General features: G+C 37.9%; 1 protein-coding gene across 2 annotated transcripts; it reads left to right on the forward strand.

Annotated features, from left to right (window-relative positions):
• Positions 1-2279: 2279 nt before the first annotated feature.
• LOC103714884 (histidine--tRNA ligase, chloroplastic/mitochondrial-like) lies at positions 2280-14594 on the forward strand. Of its 2 annotated transcripts, none has more exons than XM_039114936.1 (12): positions 2280-2488; positions 2578-2723; positions 2815-2910; positions 3410-3498; positions 3723-3852; positions 6363-6455; positions 8443-8517; positions 10192-10309; positions 12884-13026; positions 13571-13699; positions 14023-14183; positions 14267-14594. In XM_039114936.1, the coding sequence occupies exons 1-12, from the start codon at positions 2359-2361 to the stop codon at positions 14403-14405; spliced, it is 1449 nt and encodes a 482-aa protein (XP_038970864.1). In that variant the 5' UTR covers positions 2280-2358; the 3' UTR covers positions 14406-14594. The 2 variants fall into 2 exon arrangements, with proteins under 2 accessions (XP_038970864.1, XP_038970863.1); XM_039114935.1 differs by having other exon boundaries at positions 2285-2488; positions 3205-3498.
• The last annotated feature ends 1902 nt before the right edge of the window (positions 14595-16496 follow it).

Consider the following 16496-nt stretch of genomic DNA (forward strand, 5'->3'; position numbering starts at 1 on the left):
GAGTGGAGTGGGGAGGGAAATAGAAAGCGGGGGCCAGGTATAAATGGGAGGGACGGCGAGGGTTTCGATGGGATGGAACGGATGCATGGCATTATGGAGTCCATCGACATGGGATGTATGAGTTGGGTAAGGCGCCATCCAGGAGGCAGTGCCACGTGTCGCATCAGGGGCGGGAACCGGCCCTGCACGCTCCAGTATTGCGCTTTCTCTATTCGTGGAATGACTACAATACCCCGGTTGTATTCTATATTTGAATACCACGGGAGGGGTAATTGAGTAAACATAGGGTAGGGACTAGGGAGTCGGTGGGCTTCTACAATCTACATGGAGCGCGCGCCGAGAATTTTGGGTGGTTCTATATACACCCCCCCTATTGCTCAGGACACCCCCCAAAAATTAAAAAAAAATTAAATACTCTCTACACCCCCCCATTTGCTAAGGACACCCCTAAAAAATTAAAAATTTCTAAATTACCCCCACCCTCCCCACCCCCTTACCTAAATTGCTCTCTACACCCCCCAAACCCCCCCCACCCCGCTCTTCCCCTCCAAAACACCCGCCGGCTTCTCCCTTCCGCCCAAAAAACCTCGCCTCAAGCACCTCGCCGGCGGCCAAACCCCCTCCGTCTCCCAAAGCACCTCGCCAACGCCCAAAACCCCCCCGTTCCCCCTTCTCCCTCTCGTCGCCGGCATTCTGTTCGGCTGCACAGAGCCGGACAGAACCCTTCTGTTTGTCACTGTGCAGCCGAACAGAAGAGTTCGGTTGAGGGTTGCCGAACAGAAGGCTTCTGTTCGGCACTGTTCAGCCGAACAGAAGCCTTTTGTTCGGCGATCCAGTGCCGAACGGAGCACGAACCGTGAAAAAAAAAAATTTCGAAACAAGGTGGAACACGTACCTTTGCGGCCGATTCTTCGTCCCAAATCACTAGTTGCTTGTCCATGCTTCGAATGGGGCTTAAATCTCCTTCAAAGATCGCCTAAACGATGTAAATGGATCGAGGGGTTTAAGGGGGGTTTGAGGGGTGTTTTTTTTTCTTCTTTTCAAAACGAAACGGAGGAGGAGGAAGGGGGGTGTACTTTGAAAATTTCAAGGGCAATATGGTAATTACACTAAAGGTTAGTTTGGGTATTTTTTTTTTTGGTTTTTGGGGGGTGTCCTTAGCAATAGGGGGGGTGTATATAGAACCACCCCGAGAATTTTCGGTCCACCTTCTCAGTAAGTGGATCGTTGGGAAGGTGGATGGTCGTGCTGGTCGTAGCGCGTTTAATTCTTCCTTCTGGTCTTTAAACTACGACTATGAGAGCTACTCCTCCATCGTGTTTCTCTGACGTGCCAAGATTAGATTTGCGTTTATTCAAATTTTTTGGACCATATCATATAAACCATAATTTGATTGAGGTTGGAATCGATAATCTTGTCATCGAGTTAAAAATAATAATCCCCATCAAAGGTGCTACCTTGATCTTCATATGATTTTTGTTCATTGGGCTCTCTAATATGATGCTTTTCCACCAGTAGGAGCTTGATGAACCATCACCACTAAAGTATGACCTGGATCTTTGATGCGTACAAAGTCTGTTAATTCCTTGCAATTACAATCGTAATGGTCGATTGTCCTAAATGCGTTAATTCCTCGCAATTACACCCATATTAGAGTGCACGAGGTGCTTCCATTCAAACCAAGATTAGGTGGTAGTTGAAGTCTAATCTTAACCTAATCGAATTTTTGTATCTCCTAGCCCTTATGTCGAGTTGGGATCTCTCCAACCCAACTTCATATTAATCCAAATTTTTATTGGGATTGGTCAGCACGAGCTGGGACAGAGGGGGTCATGATGTAATTAAACGAAACATTTAAGTATTTCATGTCAGATTTATCAGGTGGTATCAGTTTGAGTTTAATTTTAGTGGGCTCAGTGTTGGGCTAGAACACGTTTGCTCTCAACCTTGATCCAGCCAACCTGGGTTGACACTTAATCCAATGAGGATGTTGGGATTTGAGCTGGGCTCATCCTCCCCAATAGAGCATGGGACGGGTCTTGGGTCTAACAAGTAACATCTCATTTAGTCAGGCTTCAAGCCGGTTCTGTTTGAACTGTGCCATTTTCTGTGCCCTAAGCCCGGCCCACTATCAGCTTTGACCAAGTCCAAGAGGAAGCAAAATTCAAAGAACTACTTATCCAATGATCGTCTGCCACGTTATATGTATTGCCATAATTAACCTTCACCAGCGAGGAACCGAACCCCTTGACCGCCAGCTTCTTTAGTCTGAGGCCACGCCCGCCCTTCCAACCCTCAAGCTTTCTTCTTATCCCTCCTTCCCCCCCTAGTAAGATTTCAAGAAACCTAGACAAAACTATGTCCGCGTTCCCTCCCCTCCACCACCTTCTCCTCCGCCCACGCCTCCCCCTCTCCCTCCGCCCCTCCGCCGCCGTCCCCATCCGCCGGCTCCGCCTCCTCCCTCTCTCCTCCTCCACCGCCACCCAAGGTGAGCTCTCCACACTCTCATCTCCGCGTTCCCGTCACTCTTCCCTTCAATCTCCCTCAGTCCCCGACTCTTTCCGATCCTCTCTCCAGACAACGCCGATGAGGTCGCAGAGCCACCCCCGCCGGTCACGGGAACAAAAATGTCGGTTATCGACGTCAATCCCCCGAGGGGTACGAGGGATTTCCCTCCGGAGGACATGCGGCTCCGTAACTGGCTCTTCCAGAACTTTCGAGAGGTAATGAGGTTAAGTGCTAGCTGTTAATGACTGTTCTTGGGGTTTTGCACATCAGTTGTTTGGTTGCTGGATGGTTCCACTTTCTTGTTAGGTGTCTCGGCTTCTCTCGTTCGAGGAGGTCGACTTCCCGGTTCTTGAGTCAGAGGCTCTATTTATCAGGAAGGCTGGTGAGGAAATCACGCAGCAAGTAAGTAGATGCTGCTTCTTTGATGTATATTCGTGCCTTTTAGGTATGAAGATTTGGTTTTTGATGTGGTTCTTGGCAAGAGATTGCAAGCTCATAAGAATTTTATAAAACCACAAAGTTATGGAGGAGTACAGAGAAGATACTAATACATTTTGCCCTCAATGAGAAGTAAAGAAATCAGCACAAGATGCGCTAATAGCAACACATACCAAAAAAAATTTATTCCTTTTACAAAAATAAATGTTGTATTGTTTGAAGATATTTTCTGAATTGATAAATCTAATTTCACTGCAGTGGAATTGACAAGAAAGCCTGGTTGAAAAATCATTGTTGGGGAGTATTCCGAACTTTGAAGAATTGTATTCTTGAGTTAGCGTATTTTTTTCTGGTTACTTTGTTCCATGTTTTCTGTCTTATGGTCATGGTTGTGCATGAAAAGGTTTGTTCGAAATCTTTCATAAGAATTAAGTGGGTTACTCATTACTCTTTTTATTGCCAGCTGTACAATTTTGAGGACAAAGGGGGTCGTCGTGTTGTTTTGAGGCCTGAGATCACTCCTTCTTTGGCACGTCTCGTGATAAAGCAGGGGTATCATTCTCAAAAATTCTCCTTTTCTTTTCTTTTTCCAAAAAATATCATTTTGAACTTAGAACATATGGACCTGTTTGTCTCTGTTTTATGCAATTACTCTTCCATTTCAACCTTAGATAAGCTTCGGAAGTGCAATTTATTATGTCAAGAAACTTGTATAGGTACATGATGGACTTCTAAAACTAGCTTGACTTTGATCTTTAATTTTTTTTCCTGTCTAGAAAATCTGTCTCCTTTCCATTGAGATGGTTTGCTATAGGGCAGTGTTGGCGATATGAACGGATGACAAGAGGAAGGCGCCGTGAACATTATCAATGGAATATGGATATAATTGGTGTTTCTAAAGTTCGGGTATGTTACACGTGATTTTCGTTTCACTAGATGAGGATCTTATGGTTCTATGGCATACACGCAAATAGAAACTTTATGCGGGTATTCATGCATTTTCTCGTATTTAGAAGAGTATACATTCAAAAAATTATTTAAAAAAAAATAAAATTCAGCTGGAATTTGCTAAGTATTTTATGATTTAGTTGGATTGACAAGTCAAAAAAAGATTGAAGCCACATTGTCAATTTTCTTCTTTAAGATCATGACTCGGTTAAGTTGAAATATTAGGTGATCATTTTAGTAATTCTATTCTCCATTCTATTCTCTTTATTTATTGCTAAAGAGACAAACTGAGACGGATAATCAATTCATTCAAATGACACAAGCTTACTAATTTGCCAAGTCAAACTTCTTTAATACTCCCACACCAAAAGAATTTTAGAACAAACAGGAAAAAACTATAAAATCAGGAAAACTGATCATAGATTTCTTGTCTTGCAAATAAAGGGAACTATGCTGCAAAGATTAAAAGAGATGATGCCCAATCAGCTGCTGTTTTCTTCATGGCTTCCCCGAGGAGAAGCATGGAGTAAAGATATTCACTAAAGCGCTACTTTTTTGAATGCTTCTATTGGGTTCTCTGGCTCGAAACAAACCAGGGGTTCTTATAATATTGTTGCCATGCAAAAGATGGATTGTTAATTACGATCTGTAGTAGAGAGTTATGCTTGCAGTACTGCTGGTATGGATCCAGTTTTAGGCAATTGAGTGGCACTGTGGTGTTCTAGAAACAACTATCAGTTTTTGGGGTTCATGTCTGGGAGGCTTTTCTCCTTTTCTTCTTGCTTCAAACTCGTTCTCCTTGCCATATGTCGACTATGTATAGAATAAAAATCCTTTTGAGGTTCTGGTGGTGTGTACCGTGGCTTGGTTTTCTTTTTGTGTGATGTGGTTTTGTCTTGACTGTTAGGCAAAAAATTATATTGTAGAAATGCTCTCCTGATGCTATATTGTCTTAGGCAACAAGAAATTTTTACTTCCATTTCCTTTATATACCTAATATGTTATTCCTGTTCTTATTTCCAACTGCAAGTAGGCTACCACTATCTTGACTTAAAATGGCATTGTGAAACGTCAACTGAGAGGATTGATAATAAGTTTGATGGTACAGTAGTGGTCTAAATCAAGATTTTAAGTTTTGGCTAAGACCGAACTGCAACCGCCTCCAGTTTTGGGTTTTGGTCAGTTTTGGCGGTTTCCACCACTTTCAACCAAAACTGACTAAAACTCGTTATCAATGTTTTTTACTTTGAAGACTTTTTTGGTATTTACAATTATCCTAGGGTCACTTCTTTACTTATTTCAGTACATAGGTATTGTAATATTAATTTTCTATGGTTTTCCTTTATTTTTTTGGAGTTTTCAGAGGAGATAGATAGTGAATTTAAGTACATAACAGGACGTAGTCTTTGAAAAGGTCTTTATTGAAGCACATATTGAGAACTAATGCAAATAACTAAGTACAAACGTTTAAATAGATAACTTGTTTTTTTAATAAAACAAATGTAACATTATGTGACTACATGCATTTTATTAGTTAGCTGCTTAACCTTAAAAACATGAGAAATCAGTATACTTGCCAGTTGTACAAGAAAATGAAGAACTGAATGCACTCAGTCCTAAAAAGCTTTATAGTTGCTATATATAATGGATTTTCAAACACCTAAAGTTCAAGAATAAACAACATATATTTGTTCAAAGTAAAAAATACTTGTGTACTTCACTTACATGAGATATTAATTGCCAATTCCAAATTGTTGAAATTAAAGAACCTATGCAGCACAAAATACTTTAAAATGCTGAATTTTAAGTTTTCATAACTTTGTTTATTTTCTTCTCTTTTTGAATTTTTCTTGATTTTTTGACCGAAACTCCAAAACTTGGAGTGGAACTTCCAAGACCAATGAAACAGGAACTCCACATACCCAGCCGATATTGAAACCAAAGCCTAGTTTTCAGACCTTGGTCTAAATGTCTTTATTTTGTTTAGAAAGACTGCTGCAACAAAGTGCCCTATTTTGGTTAATGAACAAAAGATGGGTATCATGCAAAGTCGTCATGCATTTTTTTTCTCATTTTTTGGGGCAAGGGTTACAATGGATAATTTCATATTTGCTGCAATTATTTTATAATGTAACTTATTATCTAACATTTCAGTATTTGTACCACAGGCTGAGGCAGAACTTATTCATGCTATTGTCCTCTTATTTGAAAACTCCACATACCCAGCCGATATTGAAACCAAAGCCTAGTTTTCAGACCTTGGTCTAAATGTCTTTATTTTGTTTAGAAAGACTGCTGCAACAAAGTGCCCTATTTTGGTTAATGAACAAAAGATGGGTATCATGCAAAGTCGTCATGCATTTTTTTTCTCATTTTTTGGGGCAAGGGTTACAACGGATAATTTCATATTTGCTGCAATTATTTTATAATGTAACTTATTATCTAACATTTCAGTATTTGTACCACAGGCTGAGGCAGAACTTATTCATGCTATTGTCCTCTTATTTGAACGGCTTGGGGTCACATCGTTGGATGTGGGAATCAGAGTGTCTAGCCGAAAGGTTTACATTTGGATCCTCTCTCTCTCTCTCTCTCTCTCTCTCTCTCTCTCTCTCTCTCTCTTTCTTTCTCTCGCTCTCTCTTTGGGTAAGATTGGACAAGAAAAAACATTCTGAATAATTATTTTTCTACTATATATACTAAAATACCTTTACAATGTATGCTGCTTTATTTGGTTGGATAAAATCCAGACATGTTTCATGTCAAGGGTGGTAATTCCATTAAAAACAAAAGACAAGAAATTTGATGTAAGCAATCTTGATTTTAAGGTAACTGATTTTCTTGAGTTTCTCCTCTCGTCTCGGCACTTAGTTGGTACTTGGTAGCTTATATGTCCCATGTTCTGCTTCTGTCATATACTTTGATATTGTAATTGATAAAATTATGGGTGGTATGGTTCAACCTCTCTCCGAAAATAAGACATGAAGCATATGAGATCTGCTTATCACATCAATTATCTACATTTCATTGGAAGAACATAAATATGCATGCTGGCATATAGAACCACAACCCTTTTTTTGTGAGTTGGGGATTTTGTAATGTGTTTCTGTAATAAGTGTTACCATCTATATGAGCCTGTCTTTACTTAAATATATATACTAGTTATTTAGTTCAAACAATTTGAAGGATATGAATTTTTTAAATTCATAATGTGGCTCCATTAGCAAACCTAGACTTATATAAGATTTGGAATGATGGTATGAAAATAGATATAAACATATTAACTATAATTATGAGGAAATACTTTAGTTTATACTAAGTGCGGGCATAAATATCAAGGAGATCAAACTATAGAAACCATCATAGAAGCAAAGTCAAAGTTAGGGAGCTAATTAAAAAAATGTAAGCGTAGATTCTTAAATATAGAAACCATTATAGAAACCAGCAGGATCATAGGATTACAAGTTGGGCTAGGCCTATATTCATAATTATCCAGCAATAGCTTTGGAGTGGGCCGGCCTGAATACCATAGGGGCAAAAAAAAGACCTGTTGGGTATTTATGAATATAGGCCTAACCTAACCTATAATTTTATGTTGCGTTGTTTATACTATCCCAATTTACGAATCCCATAGGATTTTCAGCCCAATTATCCAAACAGGCCCTAAGAACTGGATTGAGATATAATCTTTTCTCTATGAAATGTTGCATATGCTGATGCAATTACACAACAATATGTGTAACAGATCTTGAAAGATGCTTGAAAGGGAAAAAAAAATTGAAAAAAAATATGGACTCTCTGCATATCCAAAATGAACATGAATGTCAAAATTTGTAATAGTGATCCTGCACTAGATCAACATGATTTAATTAAGCTGGCGATCTGTCGGTCTACATATCGCTGGTATGCATGGGCACATATTTTAGATTTCTTTGTTAACTTTAGAACAGCAAAGCAATGGGAGGAAACAATCAGATAAAGTGCATTGCTTCAATCATTCAGCACAATGAATTTTCAAATGTTTCAAGAAAATGATAAATTCAATCAGCATTGATGCCCTATATGTTCCAAGAAACATTGGAACTAGTGAAAATTCTGAATCAGAACTCACCTTGCACATCTTAAAGACCTTCTTATAGTCAGAAATAACTTGGATGGGACGTGCTTCGTAAAGAAATTGTTTGATTCTTTGTTGTTATAATTGAGGAAAAAGGTAGGTTTGCCTTCATTGCTTGTTTTAATTCTATAGGAAATACTTTTTCAATGTAAAGTACGCAATGCTCCCCATGGCGTTTTGCCTTTGCTTTTTATTATTTGATTATGATGTGAACTATGAATGACTATAATAGTGGCATGTCACCATGTTAAAAGTTGTCTTTCACTCCTTTTACTCTGTTTCAATGTATTCATATGAATAATTAGTTTTGCACTCTTTTAATAATATTTGTAGTGAAGAATTTGTTGACTTCTAACTTGTGGGTGCAGTTATCTGTTCATGGTCTATTATGTTTTTGCTATTTCTGAGATGAAAATGCTTCTTCCTTACAGGTTCTGCAGGCAGTGCTGCAAATGTATTCTATACCAGAACATTTGTTCATGGAAGTTTGTGTCATTGTTGACAAGGTCAGTTCACATCCAACTTTAATTATTCGTACGCATTTGCCTTTACAGTCTGCAATGAGTTGGATTTGGAGTATTCAGTGCTCTATGTGATAGATGGTTTCGCCAATTATCACTATGACAGTGATGACAGGCTAAATGAATGATCAGTTTTTGTTAGTCGGCATCTTTTAGTTTTGGACAATAAACTTTTGCAGTCTTCTATGGCAGTTTATGTCATGTGTTAAGGCATCTTAGGAAAATTACTATATAAAGGAAAAGTAGGGGATTTTGCAGAAAAATGTTTACCTTATTTAATATTCACAAATCAGACCCATTTGTTGCTGCTGCTGTTCTAATTTGCAGAATCAGCCCATTGTGTCCTTTCTTGGACCATTGTGCTTATACTTTTAGATGAATGCACATGCTCATCTTAGTTGATGCACACAATTTAGTAATAAATGCACACATGCTGGTAATGGATGCATCGATAATACTGGTTTGTGCTTACAAGAAGTCATGAGATTGGGGGTATAATAATCCATTGAAGTTCAAAAAAAAAAAAAAAAACTCGATCTGCAAATATGAAATACAGTGGTATTTTCTTGCAAAATCCCCAGAAAAAGAAGAGTTAGAGAAAGAGGAAAAACTTTGTGCTGCAGTCATAATTTAACCAGCAAGGTACACCTACCAATTACTATTAAAAGTAAATGAGAGGGGTTACAAGTGGTGAAAAATGATTATCCACTCAAGTTTTAAAATATGATTGACAAGGTCCAAAGGATTACCAGTCACAAGTTGTGAAAGAAATAGTAATTATGGCATACACCACAATCGTCTTCTTCATCAAGTATTCAAGGTAGAGCATCATACTCTTCATAAAGAATATTTTCCGGCAAATATGAAGTATCTGATCAAATAAAAGATGTACATATCTCATGGCCAACAAGATTTTCTACCTAGCCCTTGGAAAAACAGATCAAGAATCATATAAGGTCTCCTGTATTTGGTCTTGTAGCCCTTCCATGCTGCTTTTTAGGCTTTGCTGATTTATGTCAACAAAGGTGATATGGTTCAACAAGAGAGAACCTTTTCAGTTATTAGTGCTGTATCCTGAAATTAAAAGATACTTCATGTGCATCATGCAGATAATGATGTCCTTGAGCTTGTCTTAGATGTCTCAAATTCCTGGACGACCTCATGTTGTAAAGGGACTCTGGATGCACCATTTACATCATGAATAATGTTTGTAGGACAATTCTTCATTTTCTTAAATGCTCCCTTTGTTGCTATTGCATCTCTCCATCAATTGTGAAGTTCATCTTGATCAGCCTGCATTGGATCAAAGGGCTGTAACCAAGACGGCTTGTATTCTTTAACATAAACATATAACCTTTATGACCTTTAGTTTGTATTTTAAATATTCCGATAGAAATACTATCTTTCTCTTAAGCTTCAGCTGAAATTACTTCTAAACTATCAGTTTTTTATAAATTTTCAATATGATAATCATATGAACTGCCTAATATTCTTGGCATCAACATATTTTTTATGCTCAAATCTGTAATGGAAATGTTTCTTGCATGCAGATTGTTGTCCAAACTTAGATATGCATGTCTCCTTGTTCCATGATCCATTTGATAACATTATTTTCATGTTTGTTTTAATGATGGTTAAATTTTGTTGTATGCAAGACAGTTGGGAAAAATTACTAGAGAAGAGGTTGAGAAAGAATTGATGATAGCTGGTGTATCGTTGGAAGCTGTCAAGGGAATAGTTGAAGTCCTATCCCTCAAGTCATTGTCCAAACTTGAAGGTTTGCTATTATAGAAGTTTCCAAGTCAATCGTACTTTCATAATTTACTTTTGCGAATAATTCCAGGTGTGGATGTCTGTTACCTTATCCCCAAACCTTTTCTTTTTTGATAAAGTGGTATGTACTTTCTTATGCAAACCATACTATGGATTCTACTCATCTTTGCCATTCTCCTTTATAGAGACAAATCTAGGTTTATCTTATATCTGTTTTTAAATCTACATAAACACAATTCTGTATCTTAAGTGATGTTTTAAAAAAAAACAACAAAGTTCTGCCGATAATCTTTATAATTGGTTTGTTTGTACAATGCATAATATTTTCTTGCTTAGGCAATTACTATGGAGAATAATCAAGCTAAACATGTTCCTCTTTCCCTTGGAGAAAAGTAGATCATGGAGTATCACACTAGGCAATTTGGTGGATGATTAGAGGAACAGATGCCATTACTGAGACATAACCAGCCTGAGAAGTAGTTGTGGTCAAATGGGTGAGGATTTACTAGCGGTAAGCATTCTAAAGTAGGGATTGATAACTTATGGTGTTGTATCTGTTCTTGTACTGCAAATTTCATACTGGTCCCCTGTTTAGTACCTTCTTTTTTGCTTCTACTCATAGTCCTATTCCCATTATATGCCTGGCTTTTAAGTTTGGGGATACACCAAGGATTAGTGGTACTTTTAATTGTCGAGATGATGTAATGCTAATTAATTTGGTAACGAAATCCGTTATGCTAAATTTGAACAATGAAGGTAGATACATGTTTATAAACTACTTGGTCATACAAAGAATCCTGAATGCTATTTTAGAGAGATTGTAAATGAAAAGGCATATGAGGCCAATAGCCAAGAGATATATCTGAGACATTTCTTCCTTAAAAGGAATACTAGAGAGACGGATGGAGAGTTATCCACTATTATAAGAGAAGGGTGAATATACCAATTTTGCGCTTTTGGATTTTTGCGTGATTGTTGCATGCTGGTGAAATATAAAGGAGAGTTACAAGAGACACAATATGACTGGTAATATTGGGTTACTTGGAAATTCCTGGTAGATGAGATGGATGTAGCATAATAAAAAGTTTGGTGGGCTTGTAGGAAATGTGAGAAATTTTACTTTAAGATGTCCAAATGTGTACAGAAAATGAGCTTAGGAGTCACTTATGATTAAGAATGTGATAAGTAACTGTTTCAGGTGTTAAGGTTATGTATAGCAAATAGTTGAAAGATCTCAATTGGATTTTGGGTTTCTTTCAGGTAAAGAGGTGGAAAGAGTTGAGGAAACCCAGCATTTAAAAGATTTAGGCAGCAGGCAGGTGGCCAGTGGGCCACCTAGCTTCTAGGTGCTACTGTGCTAAGTGGGAGCCTAGGTTTACTCAAGCACGAGTTCATAATGCAAAACATTAGGCAGGCACCTAGGTGGATAAGGGATTTGTTGTTTAAAATATCGGGAAGACCAGATGGAAGTTGTTGGAGAGGACTAAAAGGAAAAACTTTGTTTAACAGAGGATAAGCCTTAAAAAGTATATGATTGAAAAGGTGCAGAAACCTAGTTAGATATGATAAGGCATGAATAGTGGTGGTCCACAAGACATGATAAATTTTGTACGATTTTGTGTTTTTTTCTGAAAAAGGCCCAACCAGAATGAAAGATCCCTTTGAAGCAGCTAATCCCATGCATATTATATGCACATGGGGCGGCATAAATTGCATAGTATCATAAATGACTATTCTTGGTATAACTTATCTGCCGGAAGAGTTTATAAAATAAATAAAGACCTTTGGCATCATCTTCTATACTGAGATACACCATGAGACCAACAAGTTAATTTGAGATCTCGCTATCAATTTCTTGGTCTAGAAGTTATCCTTCTTGATGAAGTCGGTTAATTAGGACGAAGTTGGGTGCTGTTTTGTCCTCTTTATAGGCCACTAATGCTCTCTTCTTCCTTCTTTTCCCTTTTAAATCTCTAAATCTCTCCATCTTCTTCCTCTTTCCCCTCCTCTGTCTTATTGTTATCATTTCAATGATCTGCTGTTCTGATCTATGCATGATGTTAAGTCAGAATGTCCTATCATCGCCCAAGCTGCATCACCTTTACGAACCATCAATATGACCATGGAAATGGAGATTCGAACCAAAAGAATATCTTATTGACTTATTCTAGTGGGTTCCATCCCCAAGGATAGCCTGACAAGGTGCCCAATTATGTCAAGTCAAAATAATGATTTTGTGCCCCTGCAGTGTCCATCCTTGGTGTTAGTTATGATTGTGTCAGCTTTGCAACTTATTACATCCATTATTGTCCATCAAGGGATCCATTTGTCTACTAGTTTAATGGAGGGATATATGATTCAACGTTCTAAATTTTTTTACCATTTAATATTCATCATGTAAAGCTTCCTCCTATGAAACGAATAGGGTGGCAAGCATCAAAATCTTGCGTCTTCCATGATAAAAGCTAAAAATAATGATCTCTTTGTATGTATTTGCACTGAATCATATTTATACTAGTGAAGTATAAATTTGTAGAATTTCAATTCCCGATAATAATTTTAAATTGCGCTTATGTAGAGGTTCTGGGGTCCGATGGCGAAGCTGTGGCTGATTTAAAAAGGCTTTTTTCCCTTGCTGAACACTATGGTTATTCCAAATGGATTAATTTTGATGCATCAGTAGTCCGTGGACTTGCCTATTACACTGGGATAGTCTTTGAGGTTAGAATTGTCTTACTTTGTTAGCATCATATTGAACAAGTTTGATTACTATCATAACCAAATACTGACGGTAAGTTGAGACTTCATTGCAAAACCAGGAAACGGCATGACATTGTATGTTCTCCAAACTCGGAATACAAATGCAAGTTTTTGCAACAGCAGATGCATGAGGGCTTAACAACATCTTTAACTCTCTTTTTGGTGAACCTATGTTATAATGTCTGGCTATGACATCTTCGAACATGGATAAACTTGTAGATATTTTGAAACCAAGTTGATGAGAAGATATAGGTCTGACATTTGAGCATTAGAAATTTTTGATTGATTGATTGTCACCCCTAATTTGGCTAGATACCAAGGTTTCTCCTTTGACTTTCACAAATTTGCAAATAATCTTTGTTGTGTTTAATAGTTTTTAAACCTGGTGGCATCAATCTAGCTGAGGCATACAAAACAAATATAAGTAAAATGCATGACTATTCTTTCCTGTGCCATCTGTCTGCTGTCTCCTAATTGTTTGCACCCCCTCCTTTTTTTTTGCCAGGCATTTGATAGAGAAGGGAAGCTACGGGCAATTTGTGGTGGTGGAAGATATGACCGGTTACTCTCTACATTTGGAAGTGATGACATTCCAGCTTGTGGTTTTGGATTTGGAGATGCTGTTATAATGGAAGTATGAAAATCTCTAGTTTCTTTTGCTCCATTGATATTTCTGAGAAGTTGACAAGTAAAATGCTTGTCATGGGAGAAACGATCTTCTTTTGAGATGATTTGCCCTTTTTTTTTTCAAAAGCAGTTTTGTTCATTAGAGTGGAGAATCCACTTCAATTAGTGCTATCTCCCACACTTGGGTTCTGTCAAGTTTTGAACTTTATCAATTTAGGGAATCTTGTTTTAGAAAAATCACTTAGCATTTTTCTTTTTTTATTTTTACTTTTTATTTTTATTTTTCATGATTCTCCAATAATGACTTGTTGTGTACCTGAATTGTGGCAGCTGCTAAAGGAAAAAGGACTTGTGCCTGACCTAGCGCGCCAGGTAGAAGACATTGTATTCCCATTGGATGTGGAGCTTGAAGGACCAGCATCCAAGGTTGTGTCCTCTCTTAGAAGGAAAGGCCGCAGTGTTGACCTTATAGAAGATAAGCGACTTAAGTGGTGCTGCATTCTGCCAGAATCTAGTTATTTTTGTATCTTCTACATTCTATTCTTATTAATTTTGCTTGTGTTTTCATTCACAGGGTTTTTAAGCATGCTGAACGGATCAATGCTAGCAGGCTTGTCTTAGTTGGAAATTCTGAGTGGCAACGAGGTATGGTTCGTGTAAAGAACCTATCCACCAGAGAAGAATATGAAATCAAAATCGATGAATTATGCTGAGTGTCATGCTTTATTAATTTTGTTGTAATATCTCGCCGTCAGTTATTATTGAGGTTTTCCTGCTTATATCATTGTTGATCCAAATAACGAGATGCTGATAAGATAAGGTGGTTCATTTTTTCAATGGAAGAGATGTATGATTAATATTTTTCTATAATCGCATTATGAGTACTGATTATTTTTTCAAAAGATGGTCCCAGATTTTTCTAAGTCACACAGTGGCAATCAGAGTTCTGCATCTCATGGTGCTAACTGATCTTCTGTGTTACTATTTGTCTCCTATAGTAGTCCAATCAGGCTGCTTGATTTATTTTCAGTGGAGATTTGCTGGACCCATCACTGTAGCTTGAAACTTTCGTCAATAAATCTAGGTAAAATTATAGAGCAATTGTGCTAGTTTTCCTTGAAGACGGGGTCTCATATCCCTTCTTTTCTTCTGCTTCACTTGCATGGTTTCTGCATTACTTGAGCTCAAGACCTGGAGCTTGCTGGTGCTCTAGTACTGAGCTCTGGGTGCAAACTGGCATTTGCTTGTTCTAATTTCAAGTGATGCCATGTGTTTTGATTCTTCTAGCTCCCAATTTGCACAAAACCCCATCTATAAAGGGAAAAGTGGCCTGATCCTCAGCAAGCCAGCCGGAGAAAAATTTAAGATCAAGCCTGGTATCATGTGAGAAGAACAAGGAAAGATCATACTCAAGCTGAAGTTGCCAGAGATGGGCAACCAAAATCCTTCAGTTGCATACTTCCATGGAGATATGTGAGTTGCAATAAAGACTCAGTTTGAGCTAGTTTCAGATGAAAATTAGTATATCATGATGAGGACTCTGATTGGTAAGGCTTCTTGAGCTTGTTCCTGCATGAATTATATTTTGACTAGGATGTGGCACTTGCATTTCCTGGTTCAAATCATAATATTTTTACCCTGCTTCTCTGTATTTTTATAAAATATTTTATAAATAGACGGTGGTTAATAAGCATCTCTTATATGAGACAAAAAAATGCAAATTGAACTGCACCTTCCCACTATTCAAATCTGTACAGCCCTGGATTAGAGATTTGCTCAAAGTAGCTTATTACAAATTCTTGTGACACATTTTCTTAGGCTCATCTAGACTTCAACTGCTTAATTTTTGACAAAAAGAGATCTCTGCGAGAAATTCTGATGGAATTGAGAAGCAGACAAGCATTTTTAGATTTCTTGTTGGGTGCCAAGCCATGAAACCAGAACTAACAAGATGATACTTTAAGCCCTGTTTTGAAGAATAATCAGGAGCTGGTGATGAGTTTTTGTTTGTCTAGTGTGTTTGGACTTTGCACTCAGATATGATCTTATATGTCTATCCAGAGTAGAGTATGTAGCATCTTAATGACTGATTTCCTTGTTGAGTGCCAGGCTTTTGATTTTTGAAAGAGAGGAGGGATGGGGAACTGATGGTTCTGGCTCTTCAAAAAATGCTTGGCAGCAGTCGGCGAGCGGTCTTTTGATGCATTTCTTGTTGTTTGTCAAGGCAACTGAAATCCTTGGTACTCTGCATCTTTCTTATTACTTGGTAGTGAGGCCTCGTCCAGATTCTAGGATAGGTGTTTCATTTCATAACACCTTTGCCATGTAGAATGGATGAGACAGACAATGTAATTCAGTCAAAGGGCTAATATTATAACTAACTATATTAGTATGTGCGGTCTAAAAGAAACTCCGCAGAACTCAAGTCATTCGCCAGGCTAATTCGGACATACCTAACAATGAGGAGCACTCAATTATACTTTATCACTTGTCGGAATTGATCGGATCGCCATGGTCAAGCTATTTCTAGTGTATACTGCAGGGAACAACGATAAATGATAATGTGAGTGGGGATGCAAAGAAAGTGCCGATGTCAAAACATTAATTGAAGAGGAATAATGGATTAGGGATTAACTGGAAGTCAAGGAACAGCAACAACATTAGCAACTAGGAGTTCTCTCAAAAAACATTAACAATTAGGAGGCGGTTAGCAACCAATAACAACAATAACCAGGAGGAACCTAGGGATTAAGAAGGAAGCTTTTGGCTAGAAGAGATCCTGTATTAGTGAGGGATAATGGTTA

This window comes from Phoenix dactylifera, chromosome 17 (genome assembly GCF_009389715.1).
Source record: "Phoenix dactylifera cultivar Barhee BC4 chromosome 17, palm_55x_up_171113_PBpolish2nd_filt_p, whole genome shotgun sequence".
NCBI lineage: Eukaryota > Viridiplantae > Streptophyta > Magnoliopsida > Arecales > Arecaceae > Phoenix > Phoenix dactylifera.

What these genes read in the sequence shown, in the direction of transcription:
- LOC103714884 (XM_039114935.1), top strand. Translation starts at nt 2,587, where the DNA reads ATGAGGTCGCAGAGCCACCCCCGCCGGTCACGGGAACAAAAATGTCGG. An exon ending in TTTGTGTCATTGTTGACAAG is followed by an intron (nt 8,518 to 10,191) that starts GTCAGTTCACAT and finishes TATGCAAGACAG; the next exon opens with TTGGGAAAAATTACTAGAGA. An exon ending in ACACTGGGATAGTCTTTGAG is followed by an intron (nt 13,027 to 13,570) that starts GTTAGAATTGTC and finishes TTTTTTTGCCAG; the next exon opens with GCATTTGATAGAGAAGGGAA.